Raw genomic sequence first — 26,992 nt, 5'->3', positions numbered from 1 at the left:
TGGCTAGAATCTTCTGATGGGGTACAACAATTTGGACGGTCTGGATTGGCAAACACATGGCCACAGTACCATGGTAGAAAAGTAGTCTCACTTCTAATAAACAGTGGACAACAAACACCATATCCCTACCCATCCAGGGAATCAAAATCTAACAAACAGTATAAAGATTCTGGTCCAAAAAGTTCTTTACAAAATTGAGGTATGAGGATTGTCCACGTGTATGGACCACATTAAAGTAGGAGGATGGATAGCACAATCTGATTGGCCCAATATCTACACTCCAGATTTCCACAGATATCACTACAACGTCTCTATCCTCCCTCTCTCTCTCTCTCAACACAACACAATAAAAATCATTGCAAGTCTCCCATAGAGAAGAGGAATCCAAGGCATCACTCAAACACCAGCTCTAACCAAACTACACTAATCACCTTCTCATCTTAATCTAATCTTAGTATTAGAGAGAGAATTACAGAAGGTTGTAGCAATGGCAATGGCCGCCACATCTGCCGCCGTCTTAGGCTCGCCTTTCTTGTCCGGCGGGAAGAGTAGCCGGAGCTTGTTCTCGGCACGGACCGCTAGCATTGTAGTCGTCCCTCGTAAGCTGATTGTCATGGCCGCTGCTCCTAAGAAGTCATGGATCCCAGGTGTTAGGGGTGGCGGCAACTTCATCAACCCCGAATGGTTAGATGGCTCGTAAGTTTCACTAATCTTGCCATTTCATAAGAATTTAGCAATGATTTTGTTCGACTTTGGGAGTAGCCCAAATTGCAATTTGCTTGAACTGTGTTTGAAATTATCGAACATGTTAGCGAAGGCAGGTGGGATGCTTCCTTTCTGCTTGAAGAATGATGTTTGGTTTGTTTTTGGTGTGAATTGAAATATGACTAGATCCATTTTAGCGGATGATCGGCGTGAATTGGTGGAATATGTTAGTAAAAACATAGAAAAAGAAACCCAAATGAGCGGGAGATATCGCTCTTCGGCCTTTTGAATGATATTTGGTTTGTTTTGGTGTGAATTGAGATATAATTCGCTCTATGTTAGCACATGATCGGCGTGAATTGGGTTTGAACTGATAGAACATGTTTGGAAAGGCATGGAAAGAGGAATTCAAATGGGTAATGTTTGATTGATCGTAGATCTTTCTCTTCATGCCTTCTGCTATTCATAGAACTCTTGATGCAGTTGTGAGAATAACCGTACCAAATTCCCAACCATTTTCCGCTTGCAAAATGATGTTTGGTTTGGCTTGTTTTCAGTGTGAATTGAGATAGAACTTGCTCTATGTTAGCACATGATCGGCGTGAATTGGGTTTGAACTGATTTGGAAAGACATGGAAAAAGAAACCCAAATGGGTGGAATGATGTTTAATTTGTTTATGGTGGGAGTTGAGAAATGGCTAGATCCATGACAATGATCATGTATGACTAGTTCATTTTTGTTATCATGGATTGCAGGCTTCCTGGCGACTATGGGTTCGATCCACTTGGGCTAGGTAAGGACCCAGCATTCCTCAAGTGGTATAGAGAGGCTGAGCTGATCCACGGGCGGTGGGCCATGGCAGCTGTGGTGGGAATCTTTGTTGGGCAGGCGTGGAGTGGTATCCCATGGTTTGAGGCCGGTGCAGACCCAGGCGCGATCGCTCCATTCTCATTCGGGTCTCTATTAGGCACCCAGCTCCTCCTCATGGGATGGGTGGAGAGCAAGAGGTGGGTGGACTTCTTCAACCCCGAGTCGCAGTCGGTTGAGTGGGCCACACCATGGTCGAGGACAGCAGAGAACTTTGCAAACGCGACCGGTGAGCAAGGATACCCAGGTGGGAAATTCTTCGACCCGCTCAGCTTGGCTGGGACGATCAAGGACGGAGTATACATTCCGGACACGGAGAAGTTGGAGCGGTTGCAGCTGGCTGAGATCAAGCATGCTCGGCTCGCCATGGTGGCAATGCTCATCTTCTACTTCGAGGCGGGCCAGGGGAAGACGCCCCTTGGAGCACTTGGACTTTAATTATCTTTAAGTGAACTAATGACAAAAGAAATCCCATGTCTGTGTTTTGAGGCTTAGAGAGTGGAAATTCTTTCTTCTTGGATCCTATCTATGTAGTTTACTTATTTGAAGAGACTCTCTTGTAATGTATATATGCTGCATTGTCTTGTATCATGGATCTTTGAACCCAGCTTCTCTTTTATAGCCATCCATTTTTTTGTACACTGTGGCCCACCTGGTGATTAGATTGGCCTTGGTTTTGGATCACCATCAGGGGCCAGCTAATGGATAGGTCACATGTTCCACCCTTATGTTTGCCAGGGACAGCTGATCCATCTGATTAGAGATGAACTCATGTGGAAATTAGTTCTAGAGAGGAAATGCAGATTTTCAATTTCAACATGTGGGGTCCATGGTTTAGTAACATGGTCCACTAATTTTCTGGGTTACGGCATTTTGTACCCAAAAAATCTACTCAATCAGACAATCATGACCAGAGAAAGAGAGAGAGAGAGAGAGAGAGAGAGAGAGAGAGAGAGAGCCTGGCCCATTGCCATCCCCATCCTGGCCTAATCCCCTGAGCCTTGACCCGCGCCCAGCTTTGGGCTTGATGGGGCTTAAAAGGCCTGGAAGCAGATTGCCTACCGACATTGCTAGTGGCGATGTATGTGTTTTATCGATGTCGTTCATCTATTTTTCCAGCTTATTTTAGGGCATGAGCCAAAAAATGAGGTAGATCGAGATTGAACTACACAGAAAATAGTGGTGATTGAACCCAACCATTAAAAACTTCTTGTGAGCTACAAAAGTTTTGGATTAAGCTGATATTTGTGTTTTCCCTTCGATCTTTGTAACCTAAATGCAAATAAACATTACAGTTGACCTTAGGAAGTTTTTAATAGTGGGCTGCGATCCCACTTAGGAAGTTTTTAATAGTGGGCTGCGATCAACCACTGTTTTTCTTGCATCTACCTTATTTTTGAGCTCACCCTAAAATTATGATAAAAAATGAATGGACGGCGTTGATAAAACACATACATCATTGTGGGGCCCACATAGCGCCATCTAGTAGCGACGTCACAATTGGCAATGTTGGCACGCAATCTGCATCTAAAAGTCCCTGGTCGTGGTCGTGGTCCTGGTCTTGGTCCTGGCCCTACTAGGTTAAGAAGCCAGCCCTACAACAAAAAGGGTGAAATTAATAAGATCTTAAAAGAAGTTGAAATCTAAGAATTCTTTAGAGTCATCTCAAATCACAAGTTTCATTTATATCATATAAATGGTTTTAATGATTAAAATAACATATCGAATTTAAACTACATATGTATGCTGATTTAGAACCACTCACAACCATTTTTAAACTATCCTTGCCTACTCAGTGATAGGACCAGGACATTCATTGTTATCTTGGGCCGGGTGTGGATAATGACCTAGATATCAAGCTCGGTCCAGATCATGGGCCAGGTTGACAGGGCCCATATGCCCAGACCATTACCACACCTAATGGAGGTGTGGCAGTATTGAGCCAAGCCTGGAACTTATAGACTGAATTTGGCTATGTAGGCCACAGGCCCTTGTCAGTGGCCAGCCTTGGGCCCAATTACTAAGCACGATGGGCCCTTTCCTTTCTTTCAGGCATCTCCACATGCACGGCAACCTGGCAACGACCGGTAGATAAAATATTAGGCCGGTCAAGTATGAAGTATCAGATAGGTGGAAGCATAAAAGAAAATTAGATGGTCAGGAGAATTTTTTCTGAGTATTTTGAACCATCTATCTTTTTTCTGACAAGCCCATAGGCTGATCTTGGCTCGGGCTTTTTGGGCAGGGTATGGGCTCAAGTTATTTTAACCTAGAGGTGTACACGAACCAAGCTAGCTCGGTTAGCTCGCTCGACTCGACTCGAAAAAGCTCGATTTGACTTGGTTCGAAGCTGAGTTCAAGGCGAGTCAAGCTGATTTTTTTAGCTTAAAAACGAGTTCGAACCATGTTCGAGCTGGCCCTAGCTCGACTTGACTTGGATCGAACCCAGCTCAAATCGAACCAGTTCGGTGACTCGGTTACTTTGATATTGATGTTGCTCACCAAGTGTTTAATGAAATGACTCAAAGAAGTGTAGTTGGTGGCAAGGAAGGTATGTATATGAAACCAACACCCTTTTTTTCTTGATTTTTATATTGCTTCGAAGGTATTTGATAAAATACGTGTAAAACCATTGTTGTTGTCTCAAATACAATGAGATTTTGAAGGTGTAGTCTAAGTGTTTGTGAAAATACTACAATAGTGAATTAGCTCGATCTTGGCTCGAACTCGACTCGAACTAGCCCGAACTGCTCACCGAATCGGGCCGAGCTGAGCTGGCCAGTCAGGCTCAAGGACTGAGCCGAGCCGAGTTCGAGTTGAGGTCAGCTAGTGGCCGAGCTAAGTCGAGCTGGCCAAGTTCGAGCTGAGGTCAGCTTGTGGCCGAGCTGAGGCTAGCTCGACTCAATTCGACTCGATGTACACCCCTATTTTAACCCAACCCAACTGGACCCAACATTCAAATGGGAATATGGACTTCATCAATTTATGGCCTAGCTAAGCTCAAAGGTTGATCCCTAAGGGTTAGCCATAGTGGAAGAATATATCAACCCAAACATATTTACTACCCTGAGGATTCGAACACAAGACTTTTGGCTCTAATACCATGTCAAATAATCAATTTCTCTAAAAGCTCAAGCCTATCAATGTATATTGAGGGACTTAACACTCCCAGACGGTTTGGAAAATTGAAAATAGCTCAAATCCAAAGCTATAGTCCCAACGTATCATATTGCATTACCTTGCACCTAATCTAGCAAAATGTCTGCATCACATGCATGACTAAGAGGGTACCTTAGTCGTACCTAGAACTCTCACAATGACTCCTGGCTTTAAATATATTATCCAATTATTTAAAAAAAGAAGAAAAAGAAATAAGAAATAATTAAAAAAAGCAGGACGCGTTTGCGTGCACCTGCAATGTTGGACACGTGGCAATTTTTAAATTTGGATTGGGACATGTAGCCCATGTGGGGCCTGGTTGGTTTCCATGGGTGAGGATTGGGTACTGAGTGATAAACTGTGGGACCACAGTGATGTATGTGTCTTATACATGCCGTGCATCCATTCTTCCCTCTCATTTTAGGGCAAGTGACAACACTACGGTGAAAGGTTAGTATACTGATGTCCACTGTTGAAACTTTTCTAAGGCTGACAGTGGTGTTTATTTTTCATCCAACCTGTTTACAAGGTCACATGGAAGAAGCTAAAACATAAATACCAGCTTCATCCAAAACTTCCGTGGCCATTAAAAAGTTTTCAATGGTACACTTTTTCCTGTGGTTTTAAAATAAATAAACAATATGATATATATATATATATATATATATACATACAGAGAGAGAGAGAGAGAGTGTGTGTGTGTCATGCTCACCTACGCTAGTTTACACCTAAAATTCTGGTGGGCCATATCAAAGAGAAATGCAAATTAAGAGAGGAAACTGCTTTCATTTTTCATGGCCCACTAAAGTTTTGGATCCAAGTAAAAATTAGGCCCAGGGGGTTTCATGAGGTGTTGTTTCGCATGGACTGTTCAGATTTTGAAATCACATCACGTATGATAAGTTCTAAAAAAGTTCACACGAGTTCGGTGCTAACTAGTAAGCAGCTGAGCATCCGTGTGCGTGTAAAGAGAGAGAGAGAGTGTGTGTGTGTGATGCTCACCAGTGCACCTTCTCAGGTGAGCACCATGCGCACCTTTGCACATGTGTCAAGGGCCTAAATCCGAATGGTTTACTGTTGTGACACCCCACTAAATCTTTAAGGTTTAACTTTCAGCATAATCCAAAACTCTAATGGGCCATGGCAAAGAGAGGCAAATCTAGAAAGATAATTGTTTAGTACTGTTGCCATGGCTTACCAGAATTTTTTATCATGCTCAAAGTTGAGGTTTTATGGGATGCCACATCATATGAACCACTGAAATTTTGGGCTCACATAAGGTATCAAAAAATGCTCACGATTTCTCCAAATTCCTAGGCTTGTGTGTGTGTATGTGTCTATATATATATACACACTCAGCTACGCACCAGTTCTCACTGTAATTAGTGCAAACTTTTTGAGAACTCTAAGCATGATATGAGTTCAAAATCTCACACAACCACGTGATTCAGCAACCCATGAACCCTCCACTGCCCAACTTTTACTTTGATCCAAAACTTTGGTGGGCCATGAAAATAGAAAATAGTTTCTTCTCTTGATTTGCATCTCTCTTTGTTATGGCCCACCAAAGTTTCATATCAAGCTGAAAATTGATCTCTTAGGGTTTCATGGCATGCCGCATCACATGGACCATTCAGATTAGATGCCCATGACATGTGTGCGAAGGTGAGCATCGCTCTCGGTGCGAAGGTGAGCATCTCTCTCTCTCTCTCTCTCTCTCTCTCTCTCTCTCTCTCTCTCTCTCTCTCTCTCTCTATATATATATATATATATATATATCATGGTGGCCCCGTAGAGTTTACTACTTATGGTCCGGTTTCCATTGGTGGATGGCATGCACTTTAGGGGCTGTTCGCAGGCCCGGAATTTTTTTAGTTGTAAACACATTACACCTTAAAAGAGCTCCAAGTGTAATCAATTTACATGTTGTTCCGTTTAACTTTAAAGTGGTAATTTGTTTACAAGTAGATTATATGTTTGGCTAGTCAGTGTTTACAACGAATAAAGCAGGTATTCATACTATAGAGCTTGCGTGGTAAACTTGCTAATCACATAAGAAAGATTTGATTTTTGTTAAGGCCCTAAGAGAGCATTAAAGAACGCACACACTAAACGGATCAGATGTCTTCCACCCATCATAGTGGGCTCCAAATACAATCTAGAAGTTTTTAATAGTGGACATCCAATCATTCCCTTATGTTATCCATTTTATAATGGATGAGTTGTTTTTTTAGAGCCACCGTAGAGGATTAAGGGAAGTACATTATAGATACATGGGCTGGGATGTTCCACACACTTATGGTGGGCCCCACATATTGTAAGTATATATTAACCATTGTGTTATAACATATATAATGCATTTTAACCATAAATACTTTACCTGTAATATGTCACATAGCTTTTTACCATATTCAAATTAAAATTTATAATTTGTTCACAGCTTATAAAGCTTTTACAAGCAAATACATGTAACCAAATAACTCATGTGATGCTTTTATAACTTAATGATTTTATAGGCATCCAAACGACTCAATGGAGATCCAATTTGAGAAAATGAATGGTGAGAAAGCAGCCAAAAAATAATAATAATAAATTTGCGCGCTTCAATCTAACCTACACGTGTGGCTCAATTTATGAATGTGCTGGTCAGACTTTTGGTACATGACATGATCATAGTATCCACTACCCGATGAATGGTCACGTTGAGCACACGTGTCATCAGACTGGACTGTGTGGGAACAAGGGCTTGCATGGTAGGTGTGATGTGGGCCCAGCGTTCTATCCAAACGACTTTTAACTCTTTAGGGTCGCACATGATCCCCATTATTATAGTCCTCGACTGATCGAATCTTGCATTTGGATTTTTTTAGTACTCAAGCATTCATCCCACCTACAACTACTTGTACATCCAACTTAGATGTATGACTGACCATTTCTCCCGTATGATCAAAAGCTCGTTTTTGCTTTCTTCACATGCAACTGCAAATAGGCAAGGCATTTGCTAGAATGCATCTTACCTTGTTGGGACTTTAGCCATTCAGCATGGTTCATCGTCTAATGATCCAAACCGTTTACATGATGGGACTCTCTTTGTATGGCTTATATTAAAAAATAAAAGCTCGTAGGTTGGATCATTCAACCTTCCGAAGATTTTGGATCTAAGTGTACGGTGGATGTTGTTCATTGTTTTTTTTATGCACAGGGTATATGGGCATGTGGGCATGTCAGAATTGGAATTGCGGATCCCAATTTAAACTAAATAACGATGACCATAAATGCCAAGATAGGCATACACGTAGTGTATAACCAAGATCTAAAGATATCGGTTACCTATTCAGCTATTTGCTCAGAGTGTAAATTCGATCAGGCAATATTTAAAATGTGAGATTCGTCCTCTGATGATAGGTTACACTTTTGCTTTTAGTATAAAATGATTTTTTAATATAGATGAAATGAAAATGGGAAAGAAATCTTTACAATCTATCACGAAGAGCAATCGAATAACTCATTTCCGATGTAGGAGTTGAATCCAACATGAGAACGTAGACTCGATTTATAGCTAAAGGTTACCAACTACTTGATTATTGCTACGAATTACATTACGGAATGTAAACAACATGCTTGGAAAGTAAAGATTACACAATAGAATGTAAATTTGCTTAACAAGGAAAGTAGCAGATTAAACTATGGAATATAAATCGACAAGATAATTGAGAGATTAAGTTTGGTTTATTTGGGTTAGTATGACACGCCTTCCTTGTTGCATTCCCTTTCTATTTATAATTATAGACTCTTCCCACATTCTGACGATTGCCACTTCACATGTTCTAACAGTTGCTATAACTGCTTAATACAATTATTTGACTTCCTTTGACATTTGTCCTAGAACCATTTAACACTACTACCTTGTGGAGACTTCCTTACCATTTGTCCCAATAACCACTCCAGGCCTACTTGCTGATTTGATCACATTCCGCTCAGTTGCTCAATCGAATTCCTCGATGACCATCGATCACTTGATCAACCTCCAAGACGGCACTTGGCCACTTGATTGGCCTCTAGGATGAACATCGGCTGCTTTATCAGCCTCCAGGATGGACATCGACCACTTGGTTGATTGCTTTATTTGATTTTTGAATTCATCCCAACTGCTCTATATCTTGTCATTCTGTCAGCTGTGATTTCATAAAAAAATATTTCAATATTTTTCCATCACTATAACATGTCCCTTCTAATTGGATTTCTCAAGAATGGAAAAAAATACAATACAATAGATATTAATAAATAAAAGATAGTAAGTTGAATTATTCAACCTTTCGATCATAATTTAGATATTTAGGTTTGAATACAGACAAACATCTTAACATTTATATAATAAAAGGATCAAAAATTTTAGTTCAAGAGCATTTTTGTACCATTCCCATCCTAGGGAGGAATTAGATTACCTGGTAACCCACCATGGCAGGATTTGAATGAGCCAAATGGGACTCAATGGAGTACGTAGTATGAGCAAACAACTTTGGAAGGGGAGTGGATTAGGTGCGCCCTGGCCTCACTCAAGACGATGTAACCACCATCGATGTATGTATTATATATCCATGATGTCCATCCATTATGTTAGATCATTGTAGTGCATAATCTCAAATAAGAAATAGATCCAAATCTCAGATGGACCATACCATAGGAAAGCATGGTGATTGACCATTTAAAAAAATTTGTGAGTCACAAAAGTTTTGGTTCAAGCTCATATTTATTTATTTTTTCCCTTCATTTAGGTTTCTATGAACGTATTAAGAGGTTGGATGGCACTTAAACATTACAGTGGACCATATGAAGTTTTTAATGGTGGAGCGTTCAACTACCACCATTCCCTCCCTCTACAATATGAATATGTTTATTTTTTCAGTTCTTGCTTTAAAATATTTATTAAAAAAAAGAAAGTAATGGCGTATGAACACCGTTAAGGTAAAATACATAAATCAAAGTAGACACAAGATAAGAGTTGAATTATTTTATCTCGCACAGTGACACGTGGTCTAATCAAATACTATAATTACTGATCAAGAGCCTATAACACAGATGGTGTGAATCATTGCTAAGAATCCGAATCCAATCCAATGGCTGAAGTGCTGATAAATTGTATTGTTTATTACATCTAGATGTATCTTGATAATTTATTTATTTATTTATTTATTTATTTTGACTAAAGACAACCAGTATCCAAAAGTTGTATGGTGGCACTCCCATACAAGGCTTTTATTTTCCTTTGATGTTTCACTACAGCAGAACATCCCAGTAATGGAAAGGTCGGCCATACCGTGCAGATCACCTGGAGCGAAAATTGGCACAAACCATTCATCATCAGGGCTACATACATACACTGGATCAAACCATCGGATGTACATTGATTTTTATGGTGTGGTCCACTTGATGAACAAACCATCCTTGATTTCGCCTCACGTTGTTATTATGATGTGTTCCACCTTTTTGACGGCTCTGATGTTATAAAAAAGGTGACACGTTGGCAGTGAAGAAAATCTTTGTATTTGGAAAATGTAGTGGACGTGATTGTTCATTTGTTGTGATCATCAACCATGAGTATCTTCAGGTGGGCCTGAATGGATGAACGGTTAGGATCCTGCGTTGCACCTTCCACATATCAAGTTTTGGAAGATGAACTAACCTTCCTCGTCCAGCACGCCGGACGAGAGTTGTTCCTACTTTCAATGCACGTTACAACTTTAACGCAATGGACTTAAAATTACGACTTCGCTCCTAAGAAAACTCAATTACTTTCCATTTGGGGTCTGGCCCAGTCTGCAAATCAGCTGCATCCTCACCGCTCACACATCCAAAATGGCACACGTGTGACAGATCCAGGCCCTTCCTCACCTGACAATGTAAATGGGCCAAAAATCAGACTGGTCTTCTCATTCGGTGATCCACACACGTACGTTTCGAGTATGGACCTTTGCAAATTTATCTTAACCGTCCATTGCTTCCGTACACATGACTGACCTGATAAGCAGACCAGGCATACGTGTGCCCCACTGCACGTGTGAGCAATTGGTACTTGGAAACGCGCGAATGCACTTAGCAGGCTCATAGATGCTTACTTCATGTGTATGTCGTGAGTAATCACCGGCTTTTGTCCTCTGATGGGGCGTGGTGGGCCCCACTTGGGATTCTAATGACTCTCTCAATCAGGGTTAGTAGCTAAAGGGTCATTAAATATTTAAAATTCTTTTGTAGACAACGAAATCGCAGGGAGATGAAGAAAGACGAATCAAACGGTCATGATTCATCAGGATATATATAGTGTCCTGATGGACCTAGTTCGTACAAGTGGGGCCCATTTACGTTGATCCGAACGCTTCATTTTGTCCCTGCTCCGGATCTTGGATGCCCCAAGAAAAAATCTTCCACGATGGGAGATCCATCTAGGAGATTTCCAAGGCATCCACACATCTATGATTGAGCCCACCAGACCAGTGATCTTGATTACTAGACCATGGGTCCAACACATGCACTGGGTGCAAGATAAACACCATTGTATGTATTTTGATGCATCAAGAACTTTTAAAGTTCTAATTCCAGATGTAGACCATCATCACTAGGAGAAATCAAGAGTACTAGGTCTTCCTTTTCTCTGCTTTTCTGACTTTTGTTTGCTTTTCTCACTAAGAGGAGTGCACCGTTTGCAGAAAGGAGTGGTAGCTTGCAGGATGCGGTTTGGCTGGTGACACTAACACCTGCCAGCTAACTGATGTCAAAACTCTGTGAGCCCTACTATCATGCATGTGTTGTATCCATGCCGTCCATTCATTTTGTCAGCTTGTTTTAGGGCATGAGCCCAAAAATGCGGTAGATCCAAGGCTCAAGTGGACCACACTACAGGAAACAGTGGGGATTGAATGCTTACCTTTGAAAACTTTGTGGGGGCCACGGATGTTTTGGATCAAGGTGATATTTGTGTTTTCCCTTCATCAAGGGTTACATAACTATAAAACACGTTGGATGGCTAATAAAAATTGCAGTGGGCCCGAGAAGTATTCAATAGTAAGCCTTCAATGTCCACTGTCTCCCGTGGTAACTTGAGCTTTGGATTAGCTGCATTTTTACGCTCCTTCCCTGAAATGAGTTGGCAAAATGGACGGATGACATGCATAGTGGGGGCCACAGCTTTGACACCATTTAGGTGCTGGTGTTGGGATCACCAGCAAAAATGCAATCTCACAGCCAAGAGTTGTCCAGAAGCTAGCAAAATGAGCGACTGAGAGGCACCTGAAAGCCAAAAGTGGTTGAACAGAAGAAGAATGATCGAAGAAACATATATCAAGAGAGGAATGAAGGATCTCGAAGGCCAATGTGTAACTCCTCAACTATCATAGATGATTTTTCTCTCTCATCAAAGATCTATAAATAACAAAGAAAATCAACATAATAAGGTGTCTCACACCAATTAAACCAAATCAAATATATCAATTTACTTTATCTCGGTCTATCTTAAAAGTAGCGATAATTCATTAAAAGTAATTCGTAATTATAATTCAAGTTTATACTCATGTGTTGGACTTGATCCTTATCCAATATCAATTGATTCTTCCAAGAGACACATTCTTACATCGCCCTTAGTGACTGATCGTGAGTTTTTACTTTTGTCTGATTGCACGAGTATACTAAAAAGTCATTTCTTATTAAAGGCAAAGCGCAATTAACTTTTAGAGGAAGAACCACACCCTCTGATTATTGTATGATCATTACAAAATTTTGCAAGTTGTTGAGTAATTAGTGATCGATATTCTCAAATTCCGGCCATATACGTTCATATTGGACATATTTACTTATTTCGCCACTTGGGGTCAAAGTTGATCAGTTTAAATGAGTTGTCATATCAATTCCAGCACCCCAGCACACATCATGCATGACAGAAAATAAACCAAGTGCCAATAATTTTGGCATGCTCGGTAGGACTCAAATAACTACTTGTCATAAATATTCATTTTTACACTAGCTGTGCAAAAAGAACATTTTTTAGCATGCCCAGTGGGACCTTAATTATATTTACCAATGCATTAATCTTGAGAAATCATGAGTCGAGGAAAGGTTTAAACACCTGATTAGTTAAGTTTGCCACCGAATCCAGTACCCTTTCAACTAAACCCCAATAGCGCATCCTCATCTCAGGTTGATGCTCTTGAGATTTGTCAACCAAAATGATTAATATTTATCATACTGTTGAGCAGTCACGAATTCAAGCTAAACAATCACGAGTTCAAGCTGAAAACTTTTAACAGATAGATGCCTAGTCATGCCAAAAACATGAATCAAATTATAGCTTTCTTTGTTGAAAGAACACCTATGATGCCTTAGTAACAAATTGATACTTGTTCTAAATTTGGCAACGATACCCCTGGTACAGCCAATACTGCAAGCACCTCTTCTACGATGTAACATGCCTCCTACTCTGGCACAAGAAGTGCAGAATTTTCCGTCACCTACTGAGTATAGGCAACTGAATGGGAGGTTAGAAATGTCGTTCCTGCAGAAAGACCACCTTATCATGAAAGACAAAACCAAGTAGGTCTAAAACCACCACCAATGGTTGAACCACACCATTTACATCATGATCGAATCATGCAATTAGTCAAAGAAGTAGTAGGCCAAGTTTTTAGTTGTACTATTATCCCGATCTACCATAGACCTTATCCGGAATGGATTAATTGACAGTCTCAATTGTCATGGTCGAATTTGATATTTTTCAATCAAGATGGCCAAGTTCAACTAAGATGGACAAATTTAATATTTTTCAACCATGATGGTTGAGTTCGAACAATATTGTTGAATTTAATATTTTTCAATTAAGTTAACCAAGTTCAACCAAGATGGCAGAGTTCAACCAAATTAACCAACTTTGATGTTTTTAGACCAAGATAGCCGAGTTCGACTAAGATGACCGACTTTGAATATTTTTTTTTAACCAAGACCGTCAACTGCAACCAAGACAGCCAAAATTTTATACACACACACACACACACACACCAAGAATGTCAATATAACTAAGATAATCAAATTTTATGTTTTTCGATCAAGATGGCCAGATTCGACCAAAATGGCCAAAATTGATGTTTTAACACGGTCGAACAATTACATTTATTACATCAAACAACGAATTAACGTCGCCGTCACCTTTTCAACCAAAGGGGGGGGAAGTAGTCAATTAGGAATGGACACATGTTATAGCAGGGGAAAGATATATAATACCAAAGATCTTCAATGATACTTAAAATGCTTTTTACGAAATCACAATTGGCAGGATGAAAACATAGGGAGCGGCTGATAGGAAGCGGCCGAGAGATATTTAAAAGCAAACTAAGTAGCCGAGAGGCATCTAGCAAGGTGCGACCGAGAGGAAAGATGCGGTCGAGAGGAAACAGAAACAAAACAAGCGGCTGAGAGGTGCCCGAAAGCTAAAAGCAATCGAGTGGAGGAGAAACAGTCAGAGAGACACATATCAATAAATGAAGGATTTAGAAGGCTGACGTGGCGACTCATAAACTGCTATAACCATTAGATTAAAGGAGAAATGTATGAGGAATAGCTACAACAAGAGATCTATAAATAATAGAAGAAATCAACAAGACATGGCGTCTCACACCAATTAAACCAAATCAAATATATTAATTTACTTTATCTCAGTCTATCCTCAGAATAACAATAATCTAGTAGAAGTAATTCATACTTGTAATCCAAGTCTATACTCATAAGTTGGACTTGATCCATATCTAATATCAGGTAGTTCTCTCAATAGATGCATTCTTGCAATCACTAGTAGTGATTGATTGTGAGTTTTTCCTTTTGTCTAATTGCACCGGTATATTAAAAAGCCATTTCTTATGAAAGGCAAAGCATAACCCACTTTGGGAGGAAGAACCCCACCTTTCTATTATCGCTTGATCATTACAAAATTATGCAAGTGGTTGAGTAGGCGACTAATCTTCTCAAATTCTGGTCATATATATTCATATTGGACGTATCTGCTTATTTCGCGGCTTAAGAACAAAGTTGAATCGAGCATTCGTATCAATTTTGGCATGCCCGTACATACCACATGTGACAGAAAACAAACTGAGTGCCAACAAATGGTAAGTTACTTAAGATAAGTTACTTACGCCTTAAGTAACTTATCTTAGTTTCTACTAATTAAGTTGAAGTGTTTAAGTAATTTTAAGGTTTTTTTTTTTTTTTTTGTTAAGTAACTTATAATTGATGATATCTAAACGGGCCCTAGAAGTCACAAAGATTGAACTCTGGCCATCTAAACCTTGCTCTTTGTGTGCCTACTCATTTCATGGTGGATCTCATGAAGAATCATCTTTATCTAAAACTCAAATGGAATAGACCTGTTGTGGCCCAGTTAATTTTTGGAATTTCCTAAATTTTGATGCATCCTTTTATCTTGGTGGTGGACACCTGATGAATGGATTGGATTTACGTGTACACAACATGTTGAACCCACATTCCATCTGGAAGTTCCAATGGTGGGTGTCTCCATCCTTAATGTCACCCATTGTCCCCTTTGGTGGGGCCCACTTAAAGGATCAAGCTGGATTTTGGGAACTAAGTCTAATATACAGGTTGGATGGCACTAACATATCATAGTGATTGCATAGGGATGTTACCTAACTCCACCCTATCCAATATATTTATAGCCTTACCTTTCAGGGCTCGTTAAGCTTTGGGAAATTCATTCCTCCGTTCTTAATTTTCTAATATTTTATGGAGGAATGGTTTGCTTTTATTGGTTGATGCGCCGAGTTTTTTAAGGTCATTTGGATAACCTGTAAATGAAGAGCCACTTTTAGTATTTATAGTGGTTAAGTTGTAAATGTAAAGTTTGTAAATGAAATCACAGCTTTTCGCTTGTAAATTAAATGGGATTGAAAGCCATAAATGATTTGTAGGTCTTTTTTAACATCAAAACACATACTGTAAATCATTTACAATTAATTCCATTTGGAAGCATTCAAATGCTTGTTTTAAGCTTAGGAAATAATATATCTAAAAATTCTATTTTAATTCTTTAGTTTTTGTGGGTAGTTTTTGAGAAAGAAACGGAAATGTAAAAACTGTTGCAAAAAATATTGATTTTAATAAAATATATTTCAATAATAAAATAATATATAATATATAAAAAGTTGTTTTTAAAAATACCTTTTTGTGGGTTTTTGGGAATAGTCTCACATGGAAAAGGGAAGAGAAAAATCTGTGGTTTATATGAAGGATGTGGAGTATTATAATATTTACCTGCCTAGTCCATAGACTATGGAATGGAACACCCGTGCGCTCGCGCTCGCGCTCGGGCTCGGTCTCGGTCACGGGCTCGGTGCGAGGGCGTGGGCATGTGAGGCAGTGTGGCTGTAGAGGCCCTAGTGGCGCACTTCGCACATCCGCATTGTGTCGCAGAGGGTCGCTCTTTCGCGAACCGGAGCGAGTCGCGGTGCGACTAAGTGGCTATGGCGGGTAGCTGGTTAGCAGAGAGACTAAAAAACTGGGAGAAAAATCTCTTAGTATAAATAAAGGAACTGAAAAGAACTGTTGCAGCAGAAACTGTAACAGCTGAGCCATTAGTGCAGGGTCCAGCTGTAACTAATGCATGGCTAGCTCAACAGCTAGAAAACGACTAGTTGTTGTCTCACAACAGTCAGCATGCAGCAGATTAATGGCCCATGCACAACAGTCAGAAAACGGCCATAAAATGGCTAGTTTTCCAACAGTCAGAAATGACTTAATGAAATTTAAGTCTCTGGACCATAACCCCCTAGCCACCATAGCCTATAAAAGGAGGGCCAAGATGGGTTTCCAAACCATCTCAACTCACTCCAGCAAACCCATACGGACTGAAACAACCAGCCCCTCTTTACTCATATATTCTAGTGTTTCCAGCAACATAGTAAGGCTTAACCCTTAGCTTAAAGAACAGACCAGCGGTGTGGTCTAGGACGGTTCAACTGAACCAGTGACTGAAGATTTGAACTGACCTGTGCAGAAGTCGAAACTACTTTTTCTCTTCTTTTCTTCTTCTTTTGGGATTTTTCTTTTATACTGTAATACTGTCAGAAAGTGTGTAATTGAGTTCCATTTGGTGGGCCTTCGTATTTGCTGAACGCAGACCCACACCAGGCTCGTCGTATCCTAGAAGTTGTTTGCCTGTAACGTATTAGCATACTCAATTCACATGAGTAGGGGCAAATAACGCTTTAAGGACAGTGTTTTGGACGTGCTTCAGCTTGTCCTGATTTCAGATTATTTTGTAATTTTCGGTTTCCACATTATACAGAAATACATTAATCTGTATAATTTCCAACAAAAACTAACTAAAAAAGTATGAATCAAACATGTTTTTTAAAATTATAAAATTACTGAGTAGAGAAATATAAACAATAGCAACCAACCATCCCCTGTGGCTAAGCCAAACATGACTATTTTCGAATTGGCTAACCCCACTCATTTACAACCCTATTTGCTTGCATGATATATGTGTTTATTTGCATTATTCATCTATTTTGACGGCTTATTTTAGGATATGATGGACCACTTATTTTAGGATATGAGCCCAAAAATGAGCAAATCAAAATCTCAAAGTAGGCCACATTACAAAAAACAGTGGCGGTTGAGTGCTCACCATTAAAAACTTCTTGGGGCCACAAAAGTTTTGAATTGAGCTAATATTTGTGTTTTCTTTTCATCTAGGTCTCTGTGACCTAATCAACATATATTGGATGGCAAGTATACATTACAGTGGGTCTTAGAAAGTTTTTAATGGTGGATATTCAATCACCACTATTTTCCTATGGTATGGTCCACTCGAGATTTGGATCTTCCTCATTTTTAGGTTCATGCCCTAAAATAATAATCTAGGATGGATGAACAACATGGATAAAACTTTTTTTTTTTTTTATTCACCCAAGGATGTTAATATTACTAAAGTTTGTTTTACCCATGTTGTTGCACAGGGAAATAGTCAGTCACCTCACCTAGGACTGTATACTAAGGGGGTGTTTGGATATTAAGTTACTTAAGCTCGTATACCTCAAGTAAGGTGTCTACTTATTTCAAGCAAGATTTTATTTATTTATTTATTTATTTTTGTTAGCATGTTAGTAAACAACACTGTCAGTCACACTTCGCTGCTAGCCACCCCCGCTAGGGATCATACAAGACCTCAGTGTTGAAACAAGGTATATATCTTCCACTCTGTTTCAAACAAGTTACTTATCTACTGTTTAGGTAGAAAAAGTAATTTATTTGGTGGTATCCAAACAGGCCCTAATAGATCAAACCAGCGCACGCTCTTGATATTATGGGCCACTGCAATAATCTTGAGCCAAACGTTTGATTCTGACCATCTTAATATTATGCATGGATGAACATAGAAAAATGAAAATAAAATTTTGAACGCCTTACATTCAACTCCGAGAATCAAGGGTCATGATCATCCTTTAAGCATGATTTTTGGACGACGGCTCACTTATGGTGGGACTGAGAAGATGGACGGTTCCAATTAATCCGAGCTTCTCTTCATATATATATAGCCCTCATGAGGCAATGCATGACGGCTATCCCCCGTCAGAATATGGGGATCTATGCTTGAAATTTCTCCCGTCTAGATATACAACATCACAAGTCAATGACTGTAATGGATTCGCATCTTGCGTCATGAGCCGTTGATTTCATAGGTCCAGCACAACATGGGAACTCACCGAATGCCTTTGACTGTAGCCTTTTTTTTTTCTTATTATTCCAGAGGAGGAATGCTAGGTGTGCACGTGTACCAGATTACGCTGTTTGGTGTTTTTGTCTTGTATTAAAAATAATAATAATAATAATAATAATAATAATCTAATTATCAGGTGGGCCATACATGTACAAAAGGAATGGATGGTTTTGAAAAGAATAATAGACCAATGATCCAAATTCAATTTTCAACGTACACATGTGGCCCACCAGAAGGTATGATCCACCTGGTTTTCTACCTAGGGCATCTACGGTTTGGATCCTCTTATAAGTAGTTCAGATGCTACACACGCGTTGCCACGTGTGAGAGCATGTCTAAACGAATGTCTCGACAACCTGCCTGAGTCATATCCGGCTCGACCGAGTCAACTCAGTTTTTGGTTGTGAATGAGACCAGGGCTGCAACAAATCACCTCTCATTCACCCCACTCAAGTGAGTTGGTCATTGCCCCGTCGTGGATGAGTTGGACGTACAACTCTATCACACCCGCACTATTCAATCAAACACAAGGCTACACATGTTATTAAAGGTCTGCATTCACTCAAATATATGTAATTAGAATTGGAGTGTGTCAGAGTCGTACTTAACTCAAGTTCAATTCAATGCTTACGACCTTAGGAGCTAGAATAGAACAATTAAAATTGGATCCGTAAAGATCAACCATCTATTCAGCCATCGATTATTGCAGTGAACAAATAATTCAAAAGGAAAGAGTTAATCTTTTTTAATAAAAACTTTTTGCCTAACATTAAAAATTTTTCTTTCAATTGTGATTGTGGGCCTTATGCTTTTCAATAGTGTAAAATGAAAAAAATTAAAATTAAAGGTTAAAATACCTTCTTTTTTTTTTGTTGATTTATAATAGAAGCTCATATGATAAACAAAGAAATAAAAATTTAAAGAAATGAATTAAAGATAAATACCTACGGTAATTTATGTGGACAAACAATTGAGGTGGATGGTCAGTAAAATACGATGAGAGTATGATCTTCCGGTAAGAACTTAGTTGATCAAGGATGGCCACACCCATATATTGAGTCAAACTATAAATTGTTGGCCCCGCCTAATGAATGGACTGGAATGATTTTTGTGCCATGTGATTTCATTGGTGGGGCCTACCACTTTAGTAATGCTTTCCTCCATAAGTTCTTTTTCTCTCTCTCTCACTCCCTCTCTCTCTCCACCGTCTATTTGTAGGCCATAAATTAAATGATGCGGATATCCCAATTCCATTTTTGTTATACTCCATTTACAGTTGCATGATCATATATACTAACATTTCTTAACCCACCTACCCTTATGAAACTCTACATTTGTTGCTGATCAGGTCTGCATCTCCTTTCAAAACCGGCTTACCTACAGAAGAGGGAATCTGTGATTCTCCCAGCCAAGATGGGGATGTCTTCAAGATCACATGAAAATGATGTAATGTACCTTGTTTCAAAAGAGCATCACCAGAGATTCCTACCAATGTGCGGCCCATTCCATAGATACTCAGGACCTCTCATTAATACTCCAACGAGCCTCAGCTTTACATTTATTGGTATAGGTACTTAAAATTTTGGTGGACCGTTTATTTATTTAAGTTTGCTAAGCTCATATTGCATGTGTATAAGGGGGCCCAATTACATGCTGCCATGTGTGCAAATGTTGCAAGTTTGTGTGAGATCCAAACCGTCCATTGGGTGGATCTCACTTGTAAATGCCCCTGTGAAAAAACAAATGGGCCAGTCCACTCATCAAACGGGCCATGACTCCAGAAACAAAAGGATGGCTTAGAAAAATCTATCTCAACTTCTTTCAATCATCTATCACTTTCTACATTTTGAAAGATCGATATAACTCCCCGCTGCATCCGTGTCGTAGGACCCATCAATAAGATTATCTCCAAAAACAATCAACGGTTTAGATCATTTAGAGGCACTTTAATGAACAATTAATATTAATCCGTTATTCCTCTTTCAATTATGTCGGCTACTTTTTTTTAAAATAAAAATAAAAACAGGTTCCTGAGATTTGGGAAGACTTTGGTAGGGCTAATCTAGACTATACAAGTGAACCTTACTAGCCTATATCCAACATCTACAACTCAGGTGAGCCATACCACGTGTAAAATGGAGATGCTACACCAACCGTCCATTTCTGTGTGGGGTCAGCATGGTGTGTATGTATATTTCATCAAACTCATTCATCACGTATGACTAACAAAGATGAAGGAAAGATATGATTATAAGTACAATTGCAAATTTAGGTGGGCCACACTTTGTGAAGTTAGATATACTTTAGATCGTTGCCGTTGGTTTGGCCCATCTATGTATTTCATTAGGCCTATCTTTTGTATGTTCAGTGAAACTCCTTCTAGGACTGGGATTAGCTGCTGATGGCTACTGATCAAGTGACGTTAGCACGTTCTGTGGGCCCTACCATGATATATGTATTGTATCCATACCGTCCATCCATTTTGAGATATCATTTTAGGGCATTAGACAAAGAACGAGGCAGATTCGAAGCTCAAGTGGACCCCACCACAGAAAACAGTAATGGGGTTAGTGACGGCTACCGTTGAAACCTTCATAGGGCCACCATGAAGTTTATTTGAGATCCAATCTGTTTATAAGTTAACACGGACATGGAATAAGGGTTAAAAACAAATATCAGATAGATCGAAAACTTCCGTGGCCCTAAGAAGTTTCTAATGGTAGGCATTCAATTCCCACTTTTTTCTATAGTGGGTCCTCTTGAGCTTTGGATCTACCTCAATCGTTGGCTCGTGCCCTAAAATAATCTCTCAAAATGGATGAATGGTGTGGATACAACACATACATTATGGTGAGGCCCATAGAACATGGTGACGTCACTTGAGTAGCCAGCTCGCTATTGTCAAGTTCAGTAGGTAATCCACGTCCCTCCCTTCAACCTAATCAACAACAGGAATTACACATACCACGTGGTGGGCCCCACAAAGGTTGCTGTATTTTGCAGGAAAACAGGTGTTGTAGGCCGGGAGTAGATTAGGATGTGTAGTCTTATGGGCTGAGCTCTGGATCAGGTCGAATCAGATCGGTTCAGATCCATTCGGATCGGATTTCAGATCGGATCGGTCCGGATCCACCCTGGTCGGAACTCGATTCGAAATTTATTTGGATTTGAATTACCCAACTCGATCCTGACCGATCCAGGCCGTCAATTCGGTTCGGATCGGGTCTGATCCACCGAATCGGATCTGTTTTGCCCAGCTCTACCCACAGATCTCTAATCCGAGCCAACGACCCGCTATCAAGCAAAGGTTGATGCTTGGGAACAACTGCAACAAGAGACAAGTGAACAAGGTTAGCCAACAGTGTAAGCCAATCAATGAAAAATGGACAACCATAGCAATACGAACCTGGCTCGGAAAAAGCTCGGGGGATGAGAGACTGTATCGATTCTGGGTCGGCCGTCTCCTAGCATCCATGGGCCCAGAACCACTTATCCCTCCAGTGCTTATTGGAGGAGGGAGGATCAATTATCAAGGCCCCGTCTGTATTTCGCCATGTGGAGAAGTAATACCAACCGGGTTGAAGGGTGTTCGGCTTTACTTGATACAAGTGGAGGAACTCATCCACTGATAGTTCGGGCTACTCCAGCTCAGCCCATAAGACTGCATAACCGAATAAGTCCCTCCACATGTTTAACAAAATTAGGATGAAGGGATAAAACAAATATTAGATTGATCAAAAACTATTATGGCCCACAAAAAATTTTTAATGGTCAATCATCACTGTTTCTTATGGTATGGTCCACTTGAGATTTAGATCTGATTCATTTTTCGGATGGTTGACTAAAATAAGCTCAAAAAATGGATGGACAGTGTGGATATATAATCCATACATCAAGGTAGGCCCCATGGTCAGGGTCGCACCTAATTCACTCTTGATGTAGGTTGTAACGTTCTGTTCCACACTTTAATGAGCTAATAATACGACAAATCAACACATGTAGCACGTACTGCCATTTCTTTCTCATCAGCGTGTCGTATGGGAAATCTAATCCGTTAAAAAAGTGGTCGTACAATGGATACCAACCGTCATGAAAATAAGGCCCACCTTTTCATTAGCTGAGGTGCAAGTGTGAATCATGTGATGCCATCGAATGTAAATTGATTTAGACATGCCGTCTATACAAATGAATGGATTATAAATAGTGAACATTCTTTCCTCTCGTGCGTGTTGCTCCCAGTTGAGTCAGTAAAGGCCACTTGTGTTAGCCAGGTCCTTGATTGGAAGTAGGGGTGTACAACGAGTCGAACCAAGTCGAGCTGGCCTTAGCTCGACTCAGCTCGGCCACTAGTTGACCTCAGCTTGAACTCGGCTCGACTCGGTCGTCGAGCCTGACTGGCCAGCTCGGCTTGATTCGATTAGCAGCTCAGGCTAGTTTGAGCCGAGTTTAAGCCGAGATTGAGCCAAGTTTGCCATTGCAGATTTTCACAAACACCTGGACTGCACCTTTGAAATCTCATTGTATTTGAGATTGCAGCAACGGTTTTATGGGTATTTTATCAAACACCTTCTAAGCAACATAAAATTCAAGGAAAAAAAGGGTGTTGGTTTCATATACATACCTTCCTTACCATTGGCCGCACTTCTTTAAGTCATTTCATCAAACTCTTAGGTGAGCAACATCAATATCAAAGTAACCGAGTCACCGAACTAATTCGATCCGAATTCGATTTGAGCTGGGTTCGATCCGAGTCAAGTCAAGCTGGGGCAAGCTCGAACTTGGCTCGAACTCATTTTCAAGCTTAAAAAATCAGCTTGACTCGGCTTGAACTTAACTTCGAACCGAGTCGAAATGAGCTTTTTGTTGTTGAGTCGAGCGAGCTAACCAAGCTATCTCGGTTCATGTACACCTCTAATTGGAAGCATGTGTGCATGTATGATTTATTGGGATTTTGGCTGAGGAATCACACAAATCTAGATCTAGGATAGCAATACAATGACACCAAGCAAACACAAGAGAACACACAGATTTAACGTGGAAAACTCTTTCAGGAAAAAACCATAGCACAAAGCGACAGAATTCCACTATGAAAGCATCAATTACAAAGAGAGAGGACTTACCTGATTCGAACAACCTCGAATCTCACCCTTGATACACCCTTTGATAACCCAAGAACCTTTTAGAATACCTTTTGGAAGACTTATAATAGCCCTACGGAATCCTATTTATAGTTTAGGAAACTTTACTTACGCACATAGTTCAGAAAAGTCCGGAAACCACCTCATATTTACGCAGTTCGCGCAGGATTTACATAACCTCGACTGGTCGAGCCGAGGCTTCTACTGGTCGAGGAACCCCCTCGACCGGTCGAGCCATCCCCTCGACTGGTCGAGCAGCCCGGACACCAAAAACATGTGCTCGCTGGACTTTGAGTTGAGCAGTGCTCGACTAGTCGAACAGCTCCCTCGACCAATCGAGCAACCCAAAAAAAAAAAATAGATTGAAGGCTTCTGACAATATGATTGTGCCGTATACTCAATTGACCGGCACTCTTGTGTCAAGATTAACATATTGCAGATTAGATCAACATCTAAAGTCTCTTGACTACCAACTGATTAATTCAATGCAAGTCATGCTCAAGTGAGAAAGGGTTAACTCTCATAAACGAGCACTTTTTTTTTTGGTACTTGTGATTACGAAATTGATTGATGACTTCATATTTCACTGACGCTTTAATATGGTATTCCTTAATTAGAATAGAAAATTTACACATAACAGAATGAATGCTAGCATAAAAATGATCAATTTTTATTAATGTATTGGCTATGTTACAACCGTCATGCTTTACAGTTTCATTAAAGTGAAAAGAAAGATAAATACTTAATATGCCATGGTTACATTGTTGTTTGGGTACTTGTAATAGGTTCCCCTAAATGAATTCATTCATTGTTGTTCTTCTCGCAGGATTCACTAATATCTATTGACCCTGGTCGATCGACAACTCGAATAGGTCACCGAAGTAAGTTTCTTGAAACTTCATTTGATTCGAACTTTTTTTGAAGCTTAGAGTGCATGCCTTTTAGGGCTAACCTAGCAAACATGGTCTTATGTAAGATAATCGAGCAACAGTTCCTAACACCCTTAAAGCGGGCAATAAATTGTTTGGCTGATTCTTCTAGTGATTGCCTCAAATGAGAGAGGTCGGCCATGGACACTTTTAGTTCAACTCAATGGAATTGCATGTCAAACTTTTCTTCAATCTCGGCCTAAGTTTGAACCAAATTCGCCAGTATGTTGATATACCATGTGAACACGGTTCCCGTTAGTGAATTTTTGAATAAATTAAATTTTATAAATTCATTTCAAGATGATTCTCTACATTACATGGTGAACCGACGTACATGTTCGATAGTAAAGGTCTCATTATCTCCTGAAAACAAGGTAAACTCTAGGAATTTGAAGCCTTTAGGGAATTTATAATGTAGGTCAACCCGTTTAAGATGTGATTTTATATAAGTTGGTTGAGGCAATCATTAGCCATTTAGGTAACCTCCGCATCCTGAATGAATCATATCACATCTTCTCGACCGATTGACTGTTGGGAGCCTTGTTGCTATTGCAAGGCCGATACCTTTGTAGCTTGTCAGGATCAAAGTACTATATTGCACTTGGTATGAGTATAGGAATCAATGTTACTAATGGTTTCCCACCAGGTATCTCAAGCCTCTAGTGATCATTGTGGCGCAAAGGCAGGACGTAGGGTTGCCACCTGAGCGCCTTGGTCCTATGAGGTTCTTGATATACCGAGACTTTGATCAGGGATTATCCTCCAATTGTGGCAGTCTGGTATGGTTCATAGTAGACTGATGCCACTGCCAAGGGTTGCCCTCGAGCGTTTTGGTCCTATACGAGCCACACTGCAACTAGGGCACAGTCGAAGGTTGCCCTATGAACTCTTGTGCCCTGCTTTGCCCTTGGTAAAAGGCATGTGTGTCCTGGGTCGATTACCGGGGGTATGCGACTCTTTGCACTCCATTATAGTAGGTCAATTCGTTATAGGGCTACCCCTTAAGCGGGTCGATCGTTAGGCCATGCAATAACGATACCTCGGTCACCAAGCCAACGGAGTTACTTCACCCAACTAGGGCATAACCCCCAGAGATGTGGTAACTTTGTCGGCTGAGAGCTTCAGAATGGCTAAAACTACGGTCATTCTACTCTTCATCTACCGCAAATGAGGGTGGTAGAAGCTGACCTTATATCTCATTTTGGCTGGCTCTATTTGAGTGCTTAGTTGGTTGTTCTGCTCATGTCCATCGAGATGGAGAATGAGATAACGTCTTTTAAGCGCTTTGAGTGTTTGGAGATATCTCTTAGCATTTCTCTTACTCGTGATTCAGCATCTCTGGCGATTTGTTGCATACACTTTGTGATTTGCTCAAAGAATACAACAAATTTGCCTGAGGTGTGCTGGGAGGATGTTCTTGCATCAATGTCGATCACAAATTCTTGATGTTGAGCCCGATCTTGTTGTTCCTCTACAGCATCAACCACAAAACTAGTCTTCTTTGATTTTAGTGGCATCTCATCATGATTAAGAAATGCATACATTGCCGAATACCACCGGGCATGCCAAAAAGGGAAGTGTTGCTCTCAATTCAACCAATCAAGACCACTCGTGTGATTGAGGGCTTGGATCAAAAGTGTGTGTGCGTGTATGATTGTGCGAGCATGCCAAAGGCTACTTGACTCAAGGAAATTGACTAACTTAGCCGACACCCCTCCACTGAGATGGATATATTGTGGTCTGGATCAGGACCCAGAGACCTCTTGACCACCGACTAATTGATTCAAATTGCGCCGTACTCAGGTGATTTGAGCAAGAGAAGGGGTTAACACTCACGAATGAGTTCTTTGTCTTGTATAAGTGATTACAGAATTGATCAATTTAAGAACTTTCTATTTCACCAGCACTTTAACGTAGTATTCTTTAATTAGAATATAAGATTTGCACATAACAGAATGAAGGCTAACATAAACATGGTTGATTTTTATTAATGTATTAGCCATGTTACACCCACCGTGCTTCACAATCCAATTAAAGCGAAAAGTAAGAAAAATACTTGACATGCCTATTGGAATAGGCAATCAAGTCAGATGGTCAACATGATATTTAACTAGAGTATGAACAATTGAATTGAAATTCAGATGGATATGAGGATTTAGTAACTTAAAGTTGCATATAATTAATCTACTCCTAAGATAAACGTACTACAGCAGATGTCACTGGGCAGTAATAAACTAGGCTAGGCTAGGCTAGGGAAAGTAAAATATACATGAATATAAAGTATACATGTAGATAGATGTATTTGGCATAGAGCCTCGAGCTCTTCTCTGAGTGTTCCTTTTATAGCTTCCTCGAGGCGATAAAAGCCCATTGTTAGACTTATGGGTCATTCAGGATTCTTTGTGCAGGCTTTTTG

At 40.1% G+C, this 26,992-nt stretch overlaps 1 protein-coding gene across 1 annotated transcript; it reads left to right on the top strand.

The window, feature by feature from the left end:
* Positions 1–336: 336 nt before the first annotated feature.
* Positions 337–2,161, top strand: LOC131257865 (chlorophyll a-b binding protein CP24 10A, chloroplastic). Its single transcript, XM_058258783.1, has 2 exons — positions 337–696; positions 1,462–2,161. Exons 1-2 carry the CDS (start codon positions 488–490, stop codon positions 2,009–2,011), a joined length of 759 nt encoding a protein of 252 aa, XP_058114766.1. The 5' UTR covers positions 337–487; the 3' UTR covers positions 2,012–2,161.
* The last annotated feature ends 24,831 nt before the right edge of the window (positions 2,162–26,992 follow it).

The sequence above is a fragment of the Magnolia sinica genome, chromosome 10 (genome assembly GCF_029962835.1).
Source record: "Magnolia sinica isolate HGM2019 chromosome 10, MsV1, whole genome shotgun sequence".
NCBI lineage: Eukaryota > Viridiplantae > Streptophyta > Magnoliopsida > Magnoliales > Magnoliaceae > Magnolia > Magnolia sinica.
This window is presented reverse-complemented; position numbering and strand designations above follow the sequence as displayed.

Excerpts from the sequence above, each read along its gene's own strand:
- LOC131257865 (XM_058258783.1), top strand. The coding sequence starts at position 488 with ATGGCAATGGCCGCCACATCTGCCGCCGTCTTAGGCTCGCCTTTCTTG. Across the intron at positions 697-1,461 it reads CCCGAATGGTTAGATGGCTC|GCTTCCTGGCGACTATGGGT; the intron begins GTAAGTTTCACT and ends CATGGATTGCAG.